The sequence below is a fragment of the Vulpes vulpes genome, chromosome 9 (assembly GCF_048418805.1).
Source record: "Vulpes vulpes isolate BD-2025 chromosome 9, VulVul3, whole genome shotgun sequence".
Taxonomy (NCBI): domain Eukaryota; kingdom Metazoa; phylum Chordata; class Mammalia; order Carnivora; family Canidae; genus Vulpes; species Vulpes vulpes.
The window spans coordinates 57,325,980-57,346,159 of NC_132788.1; the positions used below are offsets into that span (position 1 = coordinate 57,325,980).

The window sequence follows — 20,180 nt, forward strand, 5'->3', positions numbered from 1 at the left end:
TTAGAGAATCTGAAATCTGGCAGGCTCACAAAACAGAAGAATCTCCCAGCAGCAGGGAACTTGGCACTGCCCATCTCAGCTCTACCACAAAACAGCTAGTTGACTTTGGTCAGCCTCTGCCTCACTCAGAGCCTGAGATGGAGGTAGACAGACCACCTTTTGCAGGGATGGATGAAGCCATACAGGAGGAAGGGCTGTCACAGTGCCTGGCTGCTATGGATCCTCGGTGAAAAGGCAAAGGACAGGAGAGTGAAGCCCCACTTGGGCCACCATCCCTGGGGCCTGCCTGGTCCAGCCTTGCTCCCCTACACCATAACTCAGTACTATAATCACGATAGCCAAACCTGAGGGAAGAACACACAACTGGATGGAAAAATGGGCAAAAAGCATGAACAGGCAAGTCACAAAAGAGTAAATATGCACAGCCAATACAGTAAACATGCACATGGGGGAAGAGGGCTCCCCCAAATTATTTCTCAGGGGAAATCAAGACAACAGTAAGAAGGAAATCTGGATAATCCCAAGTATTGGAGAAGCTGTCAATCAATTCTGCTGGCGGGCACTTGGCACAATCACCGCAGAAATCAGGTTGACACTCATACCCTGTGGCCATCAATTCACTCCTCTGTATACACTCAAGAGAAACACACGCACATGGGTGCCAGGAGACATGCTCAAAGAGGCCGATGGTGGCAATGTGACACCAAAAGCTTAAAGGTGACCCAGATGCCCCCTAACCAAAAGCACAGGAGTGATTTTGGATTGGAGTCTATTACCACAGCCAAAAGGAATCAACCACAGCTGAAGGAATACTGTAGATGGTTTTTTTTTTTTTTACTAGTAAGTGACAATAGTAAATCCAAAAGATTGCATATAGCATGATATCTTTTCTTTATAAAATTAAATACAACTAAAACCAAATAATTTACTTCTGGGGACTATATCGATATGATAAAACAAACATAAACAAGCAAGAAATGGGAAACCCAAGACTCAAGATAGAGACAGTGTGGCTTGGGAGGGAGAGGCAGGGGGTGCACAAGGGATGGCTACAGCAAGTATAAATTACCCATTCTCAGTTCTAGTTGCTGTGTTGGGTGGCAGATTCAAGGGGAGTTCACTGAGTTATTTAAGGAAAGGAAAAGGGTGAAGGGGAGGTGAATGCCTTCTTAAGCCCCCAAGGGCCACACTGGGTAGCACCTGATAAATTTGATATGGAGCCACATACCTCATTCCGATAACCCCTGGCATTTAAGAGCCCTGGAGAGCTGGCCTGCAATATCATCTGAGGCTACTGACTCCCTGCCTCCTGAGGCTGCAGACTCCTGTTCAAGATCCTCTTAGCAATCCAACATCCATGTCTTTGCCCCATGGTTCCCTCTGCCAGGGATCCCATTCACTGGTGAAATTCTACCTACCCCTTAAAACCCAGATCAAGGGCTATCTTCACTGTCCAGTACACTTCTCCCACCTTGGAGTCTCACCTCTGAGCACCCACTACACTCTATTGGCCTTTCCCTAAAGCACAGACCATTCCACTTTCTGGTTGCTCATTGTTATGGGCTGACTTGTGTCTCCCATCCCCTTCATATGTTGCAGCTCTAACCCCCAGTGTTACAGAATATGACAAAGGACAATATGTATTCAGAGGTATGACCTTCAAAACAGGGGTTGAGTTGAAATGAGGCCATTATGGTGGGTCCTAACCCAGTCAGACCGGTGTCCTTATAAGCGGAGGAGATGAGCACACAGAGACATGAAGAGCATGTCCACAGGGGAAAGATCATGTGAGGACACAGTAAGAAAGTGGCCATCTGTAGGGCAAGGAGAGGGCCTCAGAAGAAATCAAACCTGCTAACACCTTGATCTTGGGCTTCCGGCCTCCAGAACAGTGAGAAAGAAGCATCTTTGTCTAAGCTGCCCAGCCCATGGTTGTTTGTTACAGAAGCCCCGGGCTGGCTTATAGACTCATGAACAGTCCCTGTCCCCTGAGAGATGGTCTAGGTGGGGCTCCTAGGCCTAGCCAACAAAAGCACTGCCCTTGGCCACTGTGATTGGTTTGGGATGGACACATGACCCAAAGTCAAGCCCTGTTGGCTAATCCACCCAGGGTGAACTGTAGGACTTCTGTAGGTGTCACCAGAGAAAGGCTAATGCTCTCTCTTGCAAATCTAGAACCTGGAAGTTGTGGTTCTGGCACTGTAAGAGCCATCTTGCTACCCCAAGAGGCATTCTGGGGTTGGCAGAAGCCAACACCACCTCTGATCCAAGCCATTTCAAAAGTCAGCACCATCCCTGACTTTGCAGTGACTCAAACAGACACAAATTCACCTTTTTGCCTGAGGGGGCTTCAACTGGGTTGTAGTTTCTAGCATCCAAGAGGGCTTTGTCTGGTACATGCCCATGGCCTTCTCCTGAGAGCTATACAGTAAAATAGCTCCTGAGAGCTATTCAGGAGGGGAAACAGAGCCGTGAAACACAGAGCTGGAGAACAGAGCAGAGGCAGAGGAGACGGAGGAAGGTGAGCCTTTAGGTCTCAGCATAAGATGAATACTATGCCGAGGGTAGTTGCCCACCCCAATGTCAACTTTCCCCTTCCTCCTGTCACAGACCCTGAGCTTAACTCAGAGCTACTCTGAGAAGAAAAGATATGTTTCCCAGACTCCCTTGCAGCTAGATGTGGTTATGTGACTGAGTTCTGGCCAATGATGTAAGTAGAAGTAGGAAGGTAGTGGGGGGAGGTGATGTTTCCCCACCATCCAGAGTGTGGCCTTGGTGGCCAAAGCTCCCAAAGTCAAAGACTACACTCTTGATGCCTTACCCACAAGGCAGCCTTGTTGGCTGGCCATTGCCAGGAAGAGGCAATCCCTTAAGGGCAAGAGCACTGGGGAAGAGGCCAGAAAGCCAAAATCTGAGGCTTGCTTCTTGGTGTCCTCAAGCAGGATATGTTTATACATGAGGAAAGCAAGGCTCAGAGGGGAAGTAACTTCTTAGCCCCTGGGGGTCTCATCTGGGCCTCCTCTTCCTCTCTCTATTGCCACCACCTTTCAGGTTCCAGGCCCAGGGTAACTTCTTCCTAAGTGGCCTTTGGGTCATCAGCTCCCTCCATCCTTTACAACTCATTTCCAAAGGAGAACTCCACTGCCGTCACTTAGGCCGTAGCCAGGATCACCTCCTGCCTGCAAGACTGGACCAGACTCTAATTCCCATCCTGGCCCCTCCACAGTTCATTCCATTCCCAGCACCTAGAGCAATGCTGCTAAATCCAAAGCCAGATCTGCCATTCCCTTGCTGTCTATTCTCTGGAGGAAAACCCCAACCCCTGACTTTGCCCGAAGATGTCATGCTGTCCCCCTCCTGGCTCCTTCTCTGGCCTCTGAGACTTCCTCCTCCACCTGCTTGATATCCTCCAGCTACACTAGCCCCCTCACTGGACCTCAAACACGTTCCTGCCTGGGGGCCTTTGTACATCCATCCTCTTTGCCCCGCACACCATTCCCCAAACATGCCCATGGCTTATTCCTTCATGAATCCAGAGGCCTTCCTTGACCAAACAGGCTGGAACGGCAGCCTCCAGCCATGCTGGGCACTCAATAAATATTTGGTGAATATATGAGTTAATAAATGACATAATAAATGAATGAGTGTTATAGCCACCCTTTAATGAATCTTCCAGAATTGCTATTAGGCTGAATCATATGCGCTGTTGCCATTTTTGGAGGCCAAAAATCATTGAATAGTGGCTATTTCATACAGTATGACCTTACTTTGGCAGCTATGCTCGTGCTCAAAATTCTCTAACTGCTCCCACCACCCAGAAATTCAAACTGCTCAGACTTACGCCACATGCCTCCCAGCCCTGGCTCCCACTCACTTCCAGGCTCTTGGACTTGTTGCCCTAGCACTGCCATGCCCTGGGTTTTCTTGGGCTCCTCTTTTTGCTTGGATTCCCTGAGGCCACTCAACGTGCATTGGATTCCCTCAATTCTACAACTCTGGTCAGCTGGGAGGGCTGCTGGACAGCAGGGGCTCCCGTAAACACAGCCCTCTGCTGTACCCCAGCATGCTCTATTACAATGCCAGGCTATGGGCTGCTTCTTCCAAGGCTGCAGCCTGTGGTGGCATGAACCGTGTCCTGGAAGACTCTGTCACTCACTCTTCATTGACCTAGGACTAGTCCCTTCGGAGATTGTTTCCTCATCTGTAACATCTCATACATCAGCAAAACACAAGTTTAAGATAGTGCCAGAGCCCAGGCCTGCGTCCCAGGAACAGGGGACTGGGGATGTGAGCAGGAGAAGGCAGAAAAACTATAGGTGCCAACAAAGGCCCCCCCCAGACAGAGATTTCAGGGACCTACACTGGACTCCCAGTGTGACACCACCTCGTGGTGTGAGCCAGGGCAGCCCCGCCCCCTCTCTGGACCCCTGTTCTCCACCTGCAAAGTCAGCCTGAGGTTGGTAAGAGGGAGAAGGAAGGGCAGGTGGCGCAGGGCAAAATTCTAACCACGAAGATGTCAGAAAGGGCACGCTTGGAAAGAGAGGCTCTGTAAGAGGAGGCTGCCACACACCCCTGCCAACCTGACCATGAAGCTGGCATCTGGCTCCCTTGGGTGTGAGTAAGCAGGTGCCTACAGAAGATGGGGACAAAACAAGACCTGCTCAGGACTGACATGACACTGTTCTTCCTTCCAAGAAGGAGGAAGGAAACCCAGTGGCGAATGTGACAAGGGAGCCCTGGCCCACATGGAGCTGGCATTCCCAAGGGGTGAGGAATGAGTCACAGCGCCAAGTGCTTGGCTGAGGGGCTGGAGCTTCGTGGGGAGAGGGGACTTCTTTTAAGATTTATTTATTTATTCATGAGAGACACAGAGAGAGGCAGAGATACAGGCAGAGGGAAAAGCAGGGTCCCTGTGGGGAGCCTGATGTGGACTAAATCCCCAGACCCCCCGGATCACACCCTGAGCTGAAGGCAGATGCTCAACCACTGAGCTACCCAGGTGTCCCAGGAGAGGGGTCTTTAGACATCAGTGATCAACGGAGGCCCTGGGAGGCCCAGAGGCTAGGAGGGAGAGATGTGCTCAGAGAACGGGCTCTGGGGTGCTGGCTGTGATAAAGGATGTGAGGCAGAAGGAATGTGTGGTGCGGGGGCCCCAGAGCAGGAGTGATGTGTTTGAGAAAAAGGACCAGCCTGGGTGGGCAAGGGGGAGGGGGAAGATGGAAACAGACATGGGCAGAGGTCAGCAGTGTTTTAAAATGAGAGGGAGGGCAGCCCTGGTGGCTCAGCGGTTTAGCGCTGCCTTCGGCCCAGGGTGTGATCCTGGAGACCAGGGATCGAGTCCCACGTCGGGCTCCCTGAATGGAGCCTGCTTCTCCCTCTGCCTGTGCCTCTCTCTCTCTCTCTCTCTCTCTCTCTCTCTCTCTCTCTCTGTGTGTGTGTGTGTGTGTGTGTGTGCCTTTCATGACTAAATAAATCTTTAAAAAAATTAAAATGAGAGGGAGCCTCATGGAATTTAAAGCAGGGAAATGACACGATCTGATTTTCACTTACAAAGGAGGACACTGCCTACAGGAAGGTCTGCAGAATAGCTAGGGGGCAGCAGGATTGATGGGGGTGCCAGGGACCCCAGAGGTGCCAGCTGTGGGACCCGACGAGGAGGAAGTAAGGTCGTGGAGAAATGGCTGGATTTGGGGAGAATATTTTCAATATCCACTGAATTTACTGAGGTTGGGGCCAAGGGAGAGAGAGAACTCGGGGTGCTTTTAAGAACCACTCTAGCCCAAAGAGGCCTGAGGTGGACTTACTTTCAGGGAAGTTCACAGCTTGGCAGCAAGCCTGCAGAAGTCCTGGGCCCCTAGTCCAGACACACACAAGCAAGACACACAGCGTGGCCTTCTCCACAAATATCCCAATGACCAACACCCCCCCCCCCCGCCCCTTCTACCAGGTTTTCCTCACAATTGCTTTGAAAAACCAAAAGTGTGACCTGACACTTTGTGCAAGTCTGTGTATATGTGTATCTGTGTGTGTGCACACACACGCATGCCCATGTACGCACGGCTGAGCAGCACACATTCCCACAAAACAGGGGTTGCAAATTCAAATGCCCACAGTGGCCTGGGGAGTCACATAAGGGGACATGGTGGTCATAGGGAGTGGTGGGCTGTGGCAATGGCTCCATTTAAAGGAAGCTGCATTTAAAGGAAGATGGGGTCTCGGCTTGACCCCATCATGACCATGTAGGCCCATGGTAAGTTATCAATAGATTCTGCCAGATTTTTTTTTTTAAATAAGACAGAAATTCATTCTTTTAGCTGAAAAACTTATGCTTTTTTTTCTTTTTTGAAAATTGGGCTTCGATTTAAGAAACATCAGTGCTGTCCCGGCCGGTTAGCACTTAGGCCACTGGTTGCTGGTTTTCAACTTTGCCATACGCGGTTGGAGTGATCTGGATTTGGATTTGAGAGCTGACCCTCACCCACCGGGAGACCCGACTCAAGTCGTGGCACCTGCAGATCCCATCCTCGGGAGCACGGCAGCTGGGGCCGGTGATAGGCTCCCGGGGGCTCCCGCGGGTACTCGGGTGGCCCATGGCCGCGAAGACCTTGCGCAGGTCACCTGGGTGAGCACATACCCACTTTGAGCTCCTTCCCGAAGACGGTGCGCTCCCCCAGGGCTGAGCAGTTCCAGCGGCCATTGCGGAACTGAAACTGACACTCGTCGAGGCCCATTTGCGAGCCTTCTCCTATGACGATGATGGCGTCGGGGCGGCTCTGGCATATCGCCCGCTGTCTGGGAGCCAGGCCCGGGATCTTGTTACAGATGATGCTCGCGCCCAGAGCTACCACGGAGGAGAAGCCACTGGAGCAGGGGACACAGAGAAACGGAGCGTTAGGCCAGCGAGGCGGGGACATGGCCTCCAGGCCCTCCCGGAGCGCCAGGTGCTGCTGCTTCCACTCCTCCCACCCCTCACCCACTGCTCCCAGCAGAGCTCTCCCAACTTTTTTGATACTGCACCCCAAACCCACATTTATTCATTTCTTTATTCCATATCGGTACTTGTGTAGCATGCATATTCAATACCAGTGAGGCTTGATTTCCCTTTAAGACACAAACACACACCCACACAAAGATGACAAATGTCACAAATACAATGTTGTACACAAAGCAAGTTGCCCTCCTAGTTATGGTTAGGGTTCAGTTGAGGTGGAATTTAAAATCATGCAAACTAGGCTCAACTGGGTGGCTCAGCAGGTTAGGTTAAGAGTTCGCCTTTGGCTCAGGTCACGATCGCAGGATCCTGGGATGTAGCCCCCAGCCCTGCAGCAGACTCCCTGCTCAGTGAGGATCCTGCTTCTCCCTCTCCCTCTGCCTGCCATGCTCCCTGCTTGTGCTCTCTCTCACTCTGTCATATGAATAAATAAATAAAATTAGATAAGATAATGCAAAATAACAGCCAATATTGTTTAGGAATTGTGTCAATGTAGTAAAACTGCAAAGGCAAGCAAGGGGATGAGAAGTACAAAGTTTCATTCAGCAGTTGCCCTGAGAGGTTGCGGGTACACATTTAAAAAAAAAAAAAACAAAAACTGCTGGGGATCCCTGGGTGGCTCAGTGGTTTAGCACCTGCCTTCGGCCCAGGACATGATACTGGGGTCCCAGGATCGAGTCCCATGTCAGGCTCCCTGCATGGTGCCTGCTTCTCCCTCTGCATGTCTCTGACTCTCTCTCTCTCTCTCTCTCTGTGTCTCTCATGAATAAATAAATAAAATCTTAAAAAAAAAAACGCAACTGCTTGTACACGTCCTATATACTTTCTGGTATGTACGTATATGTTGTATTACAAACAAAATCTTTCAAAAGTAATTGTAAATAGAAGGTCTAGTATTTTCTTTCTGCATGCCAATGGAGCATGTGTACCCCACTCTAGGCATGACCCATCTAGAAAATGCCTATGACTATTCATACGGTTTTGTTGTTGTTGTTGTTGTTGTTGTTTATTTATTTGACAGAGAGAGAGAGTGCCCAAGCACAAGCAGGGAAGTGGCAGAGGGAGAGAGAGAAGCAGTCTCCCTCATGAGCAGAGAGGCCAACACACAACACACAAAGCAGGGCTCTGGGATCATGACCTGAGCTGAGGTCAGACGCTCAGCCAGCTGAGCCGCCCAGGTGTCCCTATTCATACGTTTTCTATCTTCCTAACTTATTCTCTGCGCAGATACATGTTGGACACCTATCATGTGCCAGGCACCATGCCGGGAGAGAGTCAAGGGCCTGCTCTCCTGGTTCTATGTGGAGGGAGACTACCCCCATTTCACAAATGAATCAAACAGACCGTTTCGGACAGCCTTCGGCACTGTGAGGGAAGTAAATGAAGAGGGTGGGCTTGGAGGGCCGAGAGAGGGGCCGCTTTAGCTGGGTGGTCAAGGACGGCCTCCCTGGGGAGGCGCAGTGCAGCAGGGCCTGAATGGCCAAGAACCAGCCATGGGAAGGTCTGAGGAAGAGTAATCCAGGCAGAGGGAACCGCAAATGCAAAGTTCTGGGAGGGAACACGCTCAGGATCACCGAGGAACAGAAAGAACCCACAGAAGCTGGTGCAGGGCTCGGGGAAGGGGTCTGAGGAGAGAATCTGGTAGAGGGCTAGAATGTTCTCAGGTGCATTGGGAAGCACTGTGAGCAGGAAAGTGACAGGATCCCATCCGTCCAGCCCCCTGGGAGGGAGAGAGGCATGCGGGGTGCCAGAGCAGGAGCAGAGAGAATGGTATGAGCAAGAGGGGGTGCGGGCTTGGCCTTGGCAGCAGCAGGCAATGGCTGCAGATGGAGCGACCAAACGTGCATGCATGCGGGTGGACTGATGGAAGGGTGGAGTCGTGGGGGAGGGATGGGGGAGAGTCCGAGGGAAAGGCAGGCGTCAGCGTGACTCCTAGGTATCTGGCCGAGGGTGGGGCCGTTTCCTAATATCAAGATAACCCCAGACAGGCTCCAGTGGCAACCCTGATGGACCAGGTAGCCCTCCCTTTACACAAAGATGGTCCACACGTCCGGAGCTTTTGACTTCACCCCTGATGCCTCACTCTGGTTATAATAATAAGAGCTTCCATTTATTGAAGGTCACAGCCAGCCCTGGGCAAAGTGCCTCACACTTTCCATCCTGGGACTCAGCTACAGGAAGTTGTTCTGGAATTGGAATTTCTTAAAGCGAGGCTCTGTGCACCACAGCGCAGGAGATGGGTGACCCCACTCCTCTCCAAGCACACAACTGATCATTCCTACCCTCTTTTCCTCTACTTCTGCCTCAAATCAGCCCTCTTCCTGCCTCCGGCCCTTTGTCCTTACTGGTCTCCTTCCCTGGAATCTCTTTCATCCCCTGAGCTTCACAGGCTTGGCTTCTTGCCATCATTCCTGTGACTTCAAGGGACACCTTCCTTGACCATCCCAGCTAAGGGAACCTGCTTCCTCACCCCACCCCTCATAACTTTGCATGACAGTCTCTGTTTTGTTTACTTAATTCTCTTGATTACTTATGGTCTCCTGAAATGCTTTGATGTACGTGTTTGGTTCTGTGTGCCCACTTTGTTTATCACTTATCCTTCTCATTAGACTATGAGCTCTTTGGGGACAGGAATGCTATTAGCCTGGTCACTAAATGGCTACTGAATGAATGAATGAATTACGGAGCTCTCAAAATTTCACTCAGGTTAAGTACCTATGACCCCCCTCCCCCATAGGCACTGAATGCATCAGTGAACTTTTGCAGCATCCCTACCACGCCAAGGCAGGATGGCAGGTGTTGCTGAAAACATGAGATGTATGTAGCCTTTCTAAACAGTCCCGGTGGGCAGGAATTACCATACCCCTTTCACATATCTGAAAATTGAGGCTCACAGAGATTGAGATCTAGAGGCTAGTGGGTCACCCATCTGAAACAGAAGCTCATTCATTCATTTCAGCCACCAAGAGACAGCCTGATACAGCTAGAGCTGGAATGTTTGAAGAAGAGGCAGCATGGAAAGATGGTCAAGTGGAGATGTTTTGCCACAAGTCAGGGGGAACCTGTGACTATCCAGCTGACCACCAAGGAATTCCTACCCCAGCAGCGTAAAATAATATATTAGAGTCAAAAATTCACAGGAACAATTAATCTAGCAGCTAAAAGGTCAGGCCTAGGGTGCCATCCAAGCTTCTTTTTCACCTACTAGCTGTGTGGCCTTGGGCAAGTTACATCCCCTGTCTGTGTACTTCAGCTTTTCTATCACAAAAGTGAGGATATAGATCATTAGTCTTCATTTCACAGGGCTGCTGTGAAAATTAAATGTGTTAAAACATGGAAAGTGTTCAAAAGGTGCCAGGCACCTAATAGGTAGTCAATAAATGTGCTGCTGTGGTGGTTTTTATTGTTGCTGGATTTGATTGTTGGAAGGGGATAGTACTTGATTCACTGGAACTATCCACGTTAACAGATTACTGCAGATGCCTTGCCATCAGCCCTGAGCAGGGAGGAACCAGGAACATTTGGGGAGCTGGAAGGCTTCTTAAGGGCCCTGGGACTCTACCCCTCATGCCCATTTTACAGATGGATAACCCCAGGCTCAGGGAGGAGCAGAGCCCGGGGCCAGATTCACCTTGCAACCCCTTTTCCTGACCTGGACCCCTCCCCGCCCAAAAGGGCGACTGCGGTGCTGAAGGCCAGCGCCCTCGGTAGCTCCCTCCCTCCGTCCGGGGCTGCTGGGCCCCCGCGGGGCCAATGAGGTCTCCGCGCGCCGGCGGGAGGTCTGGCGGGCGGGACGGCCAGGGGAGGTTATTTTTCTGTTGTTTTCCCTCTCCCTCTCCCTCTCCCTTCCCCGGTCCCTCCGCCCCGATTCTAATTAAAAAGAAGATAAAGCCTCGCGCGGCCAGCGCCAATCAGCCCGACCAGCTTCCTGGATGCTGGATGCGCGCGGGGCGGCGGGGCGCGGGCCAAGATGAAGATTAAAGCAGGGAGGAAAGGAAAAGCCACCCAGACGCGGACGAATCAATAACACTTAAAACACACCCGCAGGCAGACAGCGCGCGGGCCCCGCAGCCGCCTCTCCGCCTGCGGTCGCCTCTCGGCCCGCGGTCGCGGCGGGCGGCCGCCTGGTCCGCTCTGCGCGCACCTGCTCAGAGCCGCGGCGGCTCAACTTGCGAAACGCCCGCTACCGAGAACGCGGGGTGGGGAAAGGGGAGGAGTGGTAGTGGCAAAACACAAAGGCTCGGGCGCACACACCCCTCGCCGCAGCCCCCGCAGGCCGCCCCCTCCCCGAAGCCGGGCAGCGGGGAGGTGGGAAAGCAGGTCGTGCGAAACCCGCCAAGGTGGCCCTAATTCAGCGCCAGAACCTCTATCCATCCCTAAAGCCCCCGCCCCCACGCCTCCGTGCTTCACACGCATTATCTCCTAAGTACAAAGGGTGACTGGCCCTGCAAACGCAGCTCCAAGACGCGTCCCGAGCCGCCCCCTCCCTCTCTCCGGCCGGAGCGCCGCCCCCGCCCCCGGCCCCACCTCCGGGGAAACGCTGGAGTGCAGCAGGGAGGGCCGCTCCGCAGCGCGCCCGCCGACTCCCGTGCCCAGTTTTAGGGGGCGGGGTGGCCCGCCTCTCTCCGGCGCTGGTTCTGCGAGCTTGTCTCCCTGGGTGTTTGGGGGCACCTCTCGTGCTACCTTTGTGTGTGTGTTCGTTGGGCATGGGAGGCACTGTCCCCTTGGCCCGGGGAAGGGCTCTGGGGGTACTGAGGGTTCTTGGGAATCGGGTGGTGTCAGGGATCTGAGCAGCGGTTCTTGTTTTTGCCAGCGAAGGCCCCTCCCTCTGGGTACCTGCTTCCCGTGGCACGGACCGGCCCCACCTGCCACCCGGGGACTGCCCAGTCCCCAGCAGCGGCTGTGCCCGCGCCTCTGTTCAGAGTTCTCTCCGGCTCTGGGGGCTGAGCTCCTTGGGGGCTGGGGGGCTGCTGTCGTCCTGACTCTCGGCTCCGGTGCTCCCGGGGGACCGGCAGAAGCGTCCCCAGCAGAGGCTGACCCTCTCTGCAGGAGCTGGCTCTCCTCAGAGCCCCCCAAGCCGGACCGTCCGCACTGGTTGCCTCTGGTTCTGGGGGCTTCCAGACTCGGACAACCTTAGGATGGCCCGACCTCTGCCCCGTGTCTGGAGCTGTGCGCGCCCTGGGGCGCCCGTCCGCGGGGGGCCTTTGTGCGCCCGCCACTGGCGCACCTCGCCCACCCGCCTCTCGGAGGGGCCGAACAAGTTGGTGGCCGCCGGCCGACGCCCTCCCGGGCCAAGCCAACTTTGCCGGGACACGCGTGCAGGGGATGCGAGCGGCCCTTACCCGATCCGGAGGTAGACCATGCCCAGGCTGAGAAAGAGGTGGCCCAGGCAGCGCCGCGCTTTCCGGTTCATAGTCCCCGCTGTGCGCCGGGGCCGCGGGCCGGGCTGTGCTGATCCCGCGGGCCGGCCCCGGCGGGGCTATCAACATAGCCCGCCCGGGAGGCGCGGGCCGAAGCGTCCCGGGGCCGTCTGTCCGTGCGCCCGTCCGCGCGCTCGGCGCCCGAGCCTCGCCGGGAGCGCGGGAGCCACGGAGCGGGAGGAGGGAGGGAGGAGCGAGCGCGGCGCGGGGCGACGCCGGGCTGCGCGCGAGCGGCCGGTGCAAGTGTGTGAGGCGCGGGGAGTGCGGGGGCGCTGCCGCCGCCCGCCCCCGCCCCCGCCCCCGGCCCTCCTCCTTTCTCCCGCCCCCTCCCCGCCCGCCTCCCCGGAGCGCCCGCCCCGCACCCCCGCGCCCGCGGGACCCGGCCGCCAGCTCCGAGCGCGCGCGCACGCCCTGCCCCACGCGCTCCCGCGGCGCCCCCTCCCGGCTCCCGGGCGCGCAGCGGGCAGGGGGCCGTGGGAGCCCTCCGGACCCCGGGTCGCTCACGCGCAAGTTGCGGGGCGAGCTGCGCCCTGCGGCCGCCGGCGGGCTGGGAGAATCCAGGCTCGGCCGAAACCCCGAGCGCGGGCGCGGCGCTCAGAGCTGGCGGGGGCTGCCGGTTAGGTGGCGTCGGGGTCCCCCTGGCCCGGGTCTCCAAGGCCAGCTCCAGGGAGGGCGCCCCCTTCCGCGAGCGGGGACAACCGGCTCAGCATATTCCCTCCCCAGCCCTGTCGGTTCGCGGGGCGGGGGCTGCGGCAGGTGGGTGCCCAGGTGGGGCAGCCTCCTCGGGATTGCGCTCCTAGCGGCCGGTCGGGGGGCGGGCTGAGGCCGGGACGCCCCGCGCGGGACCCAGACGCGGGCCTCCCGAGCCGCCTCCGCTCAGCGCGCGCTCGTGGCGACACCTGGTGGGGGCCGGGGCCGGGGCCGGGGCTCCTCCTGGCTCCCCGAAGCCGGGTGCTCTGGGCGGCCGAGCTGCCCGAGCTGCAGATCCCTCCCTGTGATGTACACCCCGGTCCGGTGAGCTGCCGGCTGTTGGACTCACGTTCCAGCCGAAGAAACTGAGGCTCAGAGACGCGAAGGTGTTTTCCGAAAGTCACCAGCTAGTGGGTGGGAGAGCCAGCTCGGAAACAGCACCCACCCACCCACCCACATTAACTGCCATCACGCCCGGACTGCCAGTCCTTCAGAATTACTTTTCTAAATCTTCCCTGAGAACCGCTGTTCATACCTTCATTCACATCACACGAATGTCTGTGCCAGACATCACGGCAGACACCAAGGATAAAAGCAAGAGGGACATGGGACCTTCTGTCTTGGAGCTAGTGAGGGAGACTGACCAGAGGTAAACAAATACGTAATTTCAGACATCACAGGGAGAAGTGAAAAAAATAAAACGGAGTGATGAGAGAGACAATACTGGGTGCCAGGGGATTATTTGAGATCAGAGAGGTAGCATTGGAGTTGAGACATGACGGACCCAGGGTCTGGGGTCCCAGCATTTCAAGAGGGAGGATAGCAGTGCAGAAGCTTGGAGCTGGGCATGAGCACCCAGGAGGGGATGTGGGGCTGTGCTCAAGGAAGAGAAAGAAAGCCAGTGGGGTAGAAGGGAGGTGATGGGGGCACACAGATCCCACAGAGCTGTGTGGGCATGTCAGGGAGCTTAGATTTCGGGGGGGGGGGAAGTTCAGCAGGAAGACATTGGAGGGATATGAAGAAGGGTGACTCATCCGATGTGTGTGTTCGAAAGCTCCCCTTGGCTGCTCCCTAGAGAATCCGGGGAGGCGTGGGGTGAAGGGTAGGGCTGGGCAAAGTGGAGCCAGGCAGACCAGAGAGGAGACTACCCCAGGGGTCCAGGTACAAACACTGGTGGTTTTAAAACCCGGCCACACAATTAATTATTCCACGTGCCTCCCACTGAGAGGTGCGCTGTCTGTGCTCTCCCTGCTTGAATCTGAGTGGGCTTATGTGTGGTAGAAGCAATGCTGTGAAACTTCCAGGCGGGGTCAAAGGAGGCAAAGGCAGCTTCCGCCTCATTGGCTGGAACACTCCTGCTGGAGCCCTGAGCCACCGTGGAAGGAGTCTGGTGGCTGCCATGATGTGAGGAAGCCCAGGTAGGGAGGTGTTCAATCCACAGTCCCAGTTCAGCATTGGAGTTATCCTGGCCCAGGTGCCAGACATGTGGCTGAAGGAGCTTCCAGATGATTCCAACTCCCAGCCGCCAAGTCATCCCTGCCTTTGAGTCTTCCCAGCTGAGACACTGTGGACAGGGGCTTCTGCGGTCATCCCAGGGTGCTCTAAGTTCCCAAGACCCATAATTTGCAAGTATAATGAAATGACTGCTTTATGGCACTATTTTTTGTGGGGGGAGGATGCTTGTTACACAGCAATTGTAACTTGAACAGCTAAGGTGGAAGTAGGGTGCAGGGAGAAGGGAGGATGCTGGGCATGGATCACAAGCAGCCCTGCCAGGACATAGAAGGACCCAATGGAGTGAGGGGTTGGAAAGACAGAGAGAGAGATGGACAGTGAGCCTAGGCCGGCAGGAGCCCTCACATGGATGAAGGTAGCAATGAGGGAGAGTGGGAGAGGGAGGTTAGAAGAGCCAAGGGCTTGGGAGGAACAGTCCTCAAGTCTGTCCTAGCCATGCTCTCCCTCCCGTATTCCTCCTTGTTCTCTCCCACCCCCAGATGCAGTCAGCGCTGGGTTCTGAGCAGTCGTCCTCCAAAGCATCATTCAAATGGGTCCTCTCTTTCCTGGACATTCTCTTGGACAAAAGATTTATTCACATCACAAGTGTTGGGCGACACTCAGGATGTTGGGGCAAGTGCTGGAAATATAGCAGTGGATCAAATAAACCCAGTGTCTGCCCTCCTGGAGCAACTATTCTGAGGGCTGATTTGATTATCAGGCACACGGGTGGCACTTACTATGTGCCAGGCACTGTCATCAGCACAGGGACTCACTCAGTCCTCTAACAATACTGTGAGGCAGGCACCATTCTTTTGTTAATATTTTTATGATTATCATAATTATCATCATTTTATCGTTTGGAGAAGATGAATTAGGGAGGGATTAAATAAAATCCCAAACTCCCCCAGCTGTCACATGGCAGAAATGGGATTGGAACCTGCAGAATTTTGACTTAGAGCATCTGCTCTAATCCTTCAATTATGCCTCCTGTCTAATGGAAAAGAGAGGTGGGGGCTACTACTATGGAAAAGAAGGTTTTAGGCATCAAGGTGGGAAATGCACGGAGGACGGTGGGGACCCAGAGAAGAGGGCTGCGAATGAGTGGGTCATGGAAGGCTTCCTGGAGAAGGTGTTCCTAAAGCAGGATCCAGAGGAATAAGTTGGGGTTCACCAGGCAGAGTTTTCAAAGCCAGAGGGAGCAAAGCCTGTGGAAGTCTGAGGGCCCTGATGAATGGAGCATCAGAGGGAATGGAAGTAGGGAGGGCTGCAGAGATGAGACCCAACAGGTCATCTGGGGACACAGGGCATATGAATAAGTTTGGGCTTTATCATAAAGGGAAGCAGGGTGTCACACGATCAGGTTTATGTTACAGAAGGCTGATGGCAGCAGTGACAGGGAATTGAGGGAAGGGGACAGCATACGGAGGCAGAAGGTGTCAACAGATAGGCAGGGCAGGAAGGCCCAGCCCACGCCAGGGTGCTAACAGACAGCAAGGAGAAAAGTGGACAGATTTGAGAGCTGGTTTGAAAGCAGCATAGAGAGCACGATGCATCCCCATGGACAAGATTCTGTCCTGGAGACACTGTGACTGGTGAGGACAACACAGAGACGGGACAGGGAGAAGCAGGTTTGAGGGTGCTGTGTCTGTAGCTCACTGAAGGGCCAGTTGGAGTGTGCCGGGCACTCAGGAGGGAGAGTGTGGGCTTTGGAGGGTGAAGGTCTCCACAGCTACAAGCAGGCAGTCCTCCAAACCAAGGCACGGCTGAGATGTTAGGGAGGCTGAGAAGGCTGAGTGGGGACAGCCTAGCACAGAGCCCCAACTCAGCACCATTGAGGAACCAACCAGAGAGGAAGAAGCAGCCAGAGGCAACTGTAAAAGACTAGCTGGGGTGGAGAGGAGGTTTCTCAAAGAGCTAGAGAAGGTGCAAAGAGGAAACCCTTGGTGGCTCAGCGGTTGAGCATCTGCCTTTGGCTCAGGTTGTGATCCCCGGGTCCTGGGATTGAGTCTCACATCAGGCTTGCTGCAGGGAGCCTGCTTCTCCCTCTGTCTATGTCTCTGCCTCTCTCTCTCTCTCTCTCTCTGTCTCTCATGAATAAATAAATAAAATCTTTAAAAATAAATAAAAAAGAAGGAGCAAGGTTTTGCAGGGTCAGAGCTTGCAGGGGAAGCAAGGACTGAAAAAGATCCAAAGTCATCAACCCAAGCATCCAGAGATCTTTACAGCATGGCTCCAAATCACCTTTCCAGCCTCCACGTTTCCCAAATCCCCTGTGCCCATATCACAAAAAATTAGTGGGTTGCCACCAACATTTACAAAATGGAATTAGACCAGAAAATAACAGCAGACATTGTACATAATAAGGCTCCAATTGTGTGGTATATACTGCGGGTTGTAATAAAAACAAACTTGAGACTGTTCCTCCATCCTGTTATTCCTTTTCATATGTCTGGAATGCCTTTCTCTTCTTTTCCACCTGGCTAGCTCCTCTCATCCTTCAGGACCTTCCCCAGTGTGAGGGTCATCACAAGCCTTCCCTGATTAGCCTTGCCTCTGTCCTAGGCACTTGGTCTCTTCCTCTTCCATCCATCCATCCAACATTCACTGAAGACAGTTTTTTCCTTTGTGCTCCATGGCCCGTTAGCTGTTCCTGGTGGAGCCCTTCCCACCGGAAGGATGTCAGTTCAGGTGCCTCGCTTTTCCATTAGAACATGAGGTCCTTGCAGACAGGACCCTCGCTCCTGCATCTCTGTATCCCCAGCACCCCGCCTCGACTGAGGACCACCATGGCTTGATCAAAACAAAACCCATAGACTTTGGAGTCAGAGGCTTGAGTCTGAAAATACCAGCTCTGCCACTTAATAGCTGCAAAATCCAGGCCAGTTTTTTAAAGAGTTGTTTGGCTTTCTCTGGGAGTAAAAATCTTTCACTTGAATGAGAACTCCCCCAGAGGGAACTATAGCTGATTCATTGCAAGACCCCGAACCGGCTGTGACTAACTGCTTCATGACTCAGTGGGACCTACTGCTGAAAGTTCTTCTTTGGCAGAGTCATGCTAAGCAAGAGGCTTTCTCCCCATGTGGCTCTTTCTGCCTGTATCAAGGCAGAAGGGTGTCTCTTTAGCAGGTGCGCCTCCACTTTGAGCCCCGCCAGCCTGCCCGGGGCAGGGGCACAGAGGACCCTGGCCTTTGGCTCCCCCTGCTGGATGCAGAAGGAGAGGCTGCTTGGGTCCCGAGGCCCGCATCACAGAGCAGGCCCTGAGCTCCGCTGGTGCCCATTCCCTGCTGTACATGAAGCAGCTCTTGAAGTTTCAAGTTCTGGCTTCCTTCTGTTATCTCCGTGACCTTGGGAAACTTACTTAAATGCTGCTTGCTTCAGTTCCCTCATATGTAAACTGGGGATTATAAGAGTTTCTACCTCCTAGGGTTGTTGCCAGGACTGAGGTGCACCCCCGCCCCCGCCCGCCCGGGAAAGTGCTTGCCATGTGCCACGCACGCAACTGGACCATAAAACTAATGGAAAGGCCACAGCCGCCACTTGGCACCACCACCAATCAGGACAGGATGTCCGTGTTTAAGACCACCTCCGTCGCTGGATTCCTAGGGTTCAGGTTGTAGAGTCTTCCCTTTTGTCTCTGCTTCTTTTGTTTCTTCATGTTTGCTTATAGGAAAACTTCAGCAATGCAAACCAGGGAAAAAGCTTCTATAGCTAAAGTATTTGGAGCTGCTGGGAGCAACTGGGAGGAGCAGAGATTCCCGTGAACCAGGCCCCCAGGGATGGGTGTCTGGGGAAGGCTGTTGGAAGAGTGTGGGTTTTTCAGCATGAGGGAACTCTGGGAACATGGGGCCTGGGGCAGAAGCTGTTCTATGGAAGCCAGAGGATGAGCTTCTCCCCTCAGCTCTGTCACTACTCTGTGTGGCTTTGAGAAAGTCCCTGAAATGTCACTCCTCAGAGACATTTCCCAGGCCACTCAGTCTAAAAGAGCCTCACCTCCAGCCACCTTCCCTCCCTTCACCGATCTACTCCCTTCACAGCACTGGCCACTGCAGGGACCCCACTTTTCCTCCTGCATCCTGTCTCTTTCTTGTCTGTCTCCCTACTCTGGAAGGGCAGGTGGGAGCGGAGATCCCCCATGAGGTCAGTGGAGGGTCCTGTTCATAAGGAGTCTTAATAAGGAGCATGCAAGAGAGTAGGGCTTAGTGGGGCCTCTCGCCAGTGTGGCCAGAAGAGACCTCTCTGCTGACAACCATATGATGGAAAACACACTCTGAGATGCAGTTCCCCTCCTCCAGACATCGTCCCCAGCAGACTCCTCCCCCAGGCATGTTCATCTCCACAGGCCCCCGCCCTGACCCCAGTCACAGCAGCCAGCCAGCTCTATCACCCTGACTTGCAGGCTGGTCTGTCCCCCTCACCTCACGTGAGCACTTCCAGAAGAGGGCTCACAGATGCCATGCTCAGGTGATGCTCACAGGACCCAGGGTAACCAGTCCGTGGAGCGCCTGGGAGGAGCTGGAAAGAAGGTTGCAGGGAGCCTGGGTGGGAGAAGTTGGGAGGCGACTGGGAGGAGCTGGAAAGAAGGTTGCAGGGAGCCTGGGTGGCTCAGTGGTTGAGCGTCTGCCTTCGGCTCAGGGTGTGATCCCGGGTCCTGAGATCGAGTCCCACATGGGGCTCCCCATAGGGAGCCTGCTTCTCCCTCTGCCTGTGTCTCTGCCTCTCTCTGTGTCTCTCATGAATAAAAAAATAAAATCTTTTTTTTTTTTTTTTAAAGAGAGTTGCAGAAGCTGCTCAGGAGTTGACAGTAAAAAGGCCTATAGACTTCAATCTGTGGATGTGGGAAGCCACAGTGTCATCTGCGTCTGAGGAGGGCAGTGACCCAGTCCTGTGCAGGTTTCCATGAGTGAGGTGAGCCGCTATGATCTTGTGGCTGTCCGGCGTCCAGGCCCTGGGTGACTGGCATGTCAGTCTCCACTTGGAAGGCTCCCACTGTGTGTCAGGCTGGTGGGCATTGTGCAGCCTCTCCCACAGAAGCTTTGCCTCCTCCTCCTGCTTGGGGCTGTCAACCTCCAGGCCCTCTCTCCCACGATGGGGGCAAGTGGGACGAGAAGGGGGACCACATTCCCACAGCTAGGAAACAGCAACAACACAGAGCCCACCCACTTGGTAGAATAAGGAAATGGTGTCTCCCTCGGAACTGTGATAGCATTCACCATTTATTGAACACCTACTATGTGCCAGCCCCCCTGATGGACTCTGAGTTTTTTGCTCCCTGGAAACACTCTTCTCCCAGGTAGTTTTACCAGTGGTTCCTTACTTCATTCAAGCAGTCCCTGATCATCCATCCTGTCCCTACAGGGCACCTACACACATCTTACCCTGGCTTTATTTAGCTTCTAGGCATTTGTTGACACTCTCTCCAACTTTACACAATGGGTTTCTTCATTGGCTTATTTTAATCTGTTTCCCAGCTATAGTTAGCCCTACAAGAGATAGATACTCATCGCTTCGCTGCTGCATTCCTAGAATGACGGCTGGCACATAATCAGCCCTCGGTGAACGATTGTTGGATAAATGAGTAATTG

General features: G+C 54.2%; 1 protein-coding gene across 1 annotated transcript in view; it reads right to left on the reverse strand.

Annotated features, from left to right (window-relative positions):
• Positions 1-12,690, reverse strand: part of WNT7A (Wnt family member 7A) — a 66,923-nt gene extending 54,233 nt beyond the window's left edge. The window contains exons 1-2 of the mRNA XM_025991553.2: positions 12,334-12,690; positions 6,635-6,861 (exon numbers count right to left, since the gene is read on the reverse strand). Of these exons, the coding sequence (XP_025847338.1) occupies positions 6,635-6,861; positions 12,334-12,404 (298 nt within the window). The 5' untranslated portion in view covers positions 12,405-12,690. The remainder of the gene's footprint in view (positions 1-6,634; positions 6,862-12,333) is intronic.
• Positions 12,691-20,180: the final 7,490 nt, after the last annotated feature.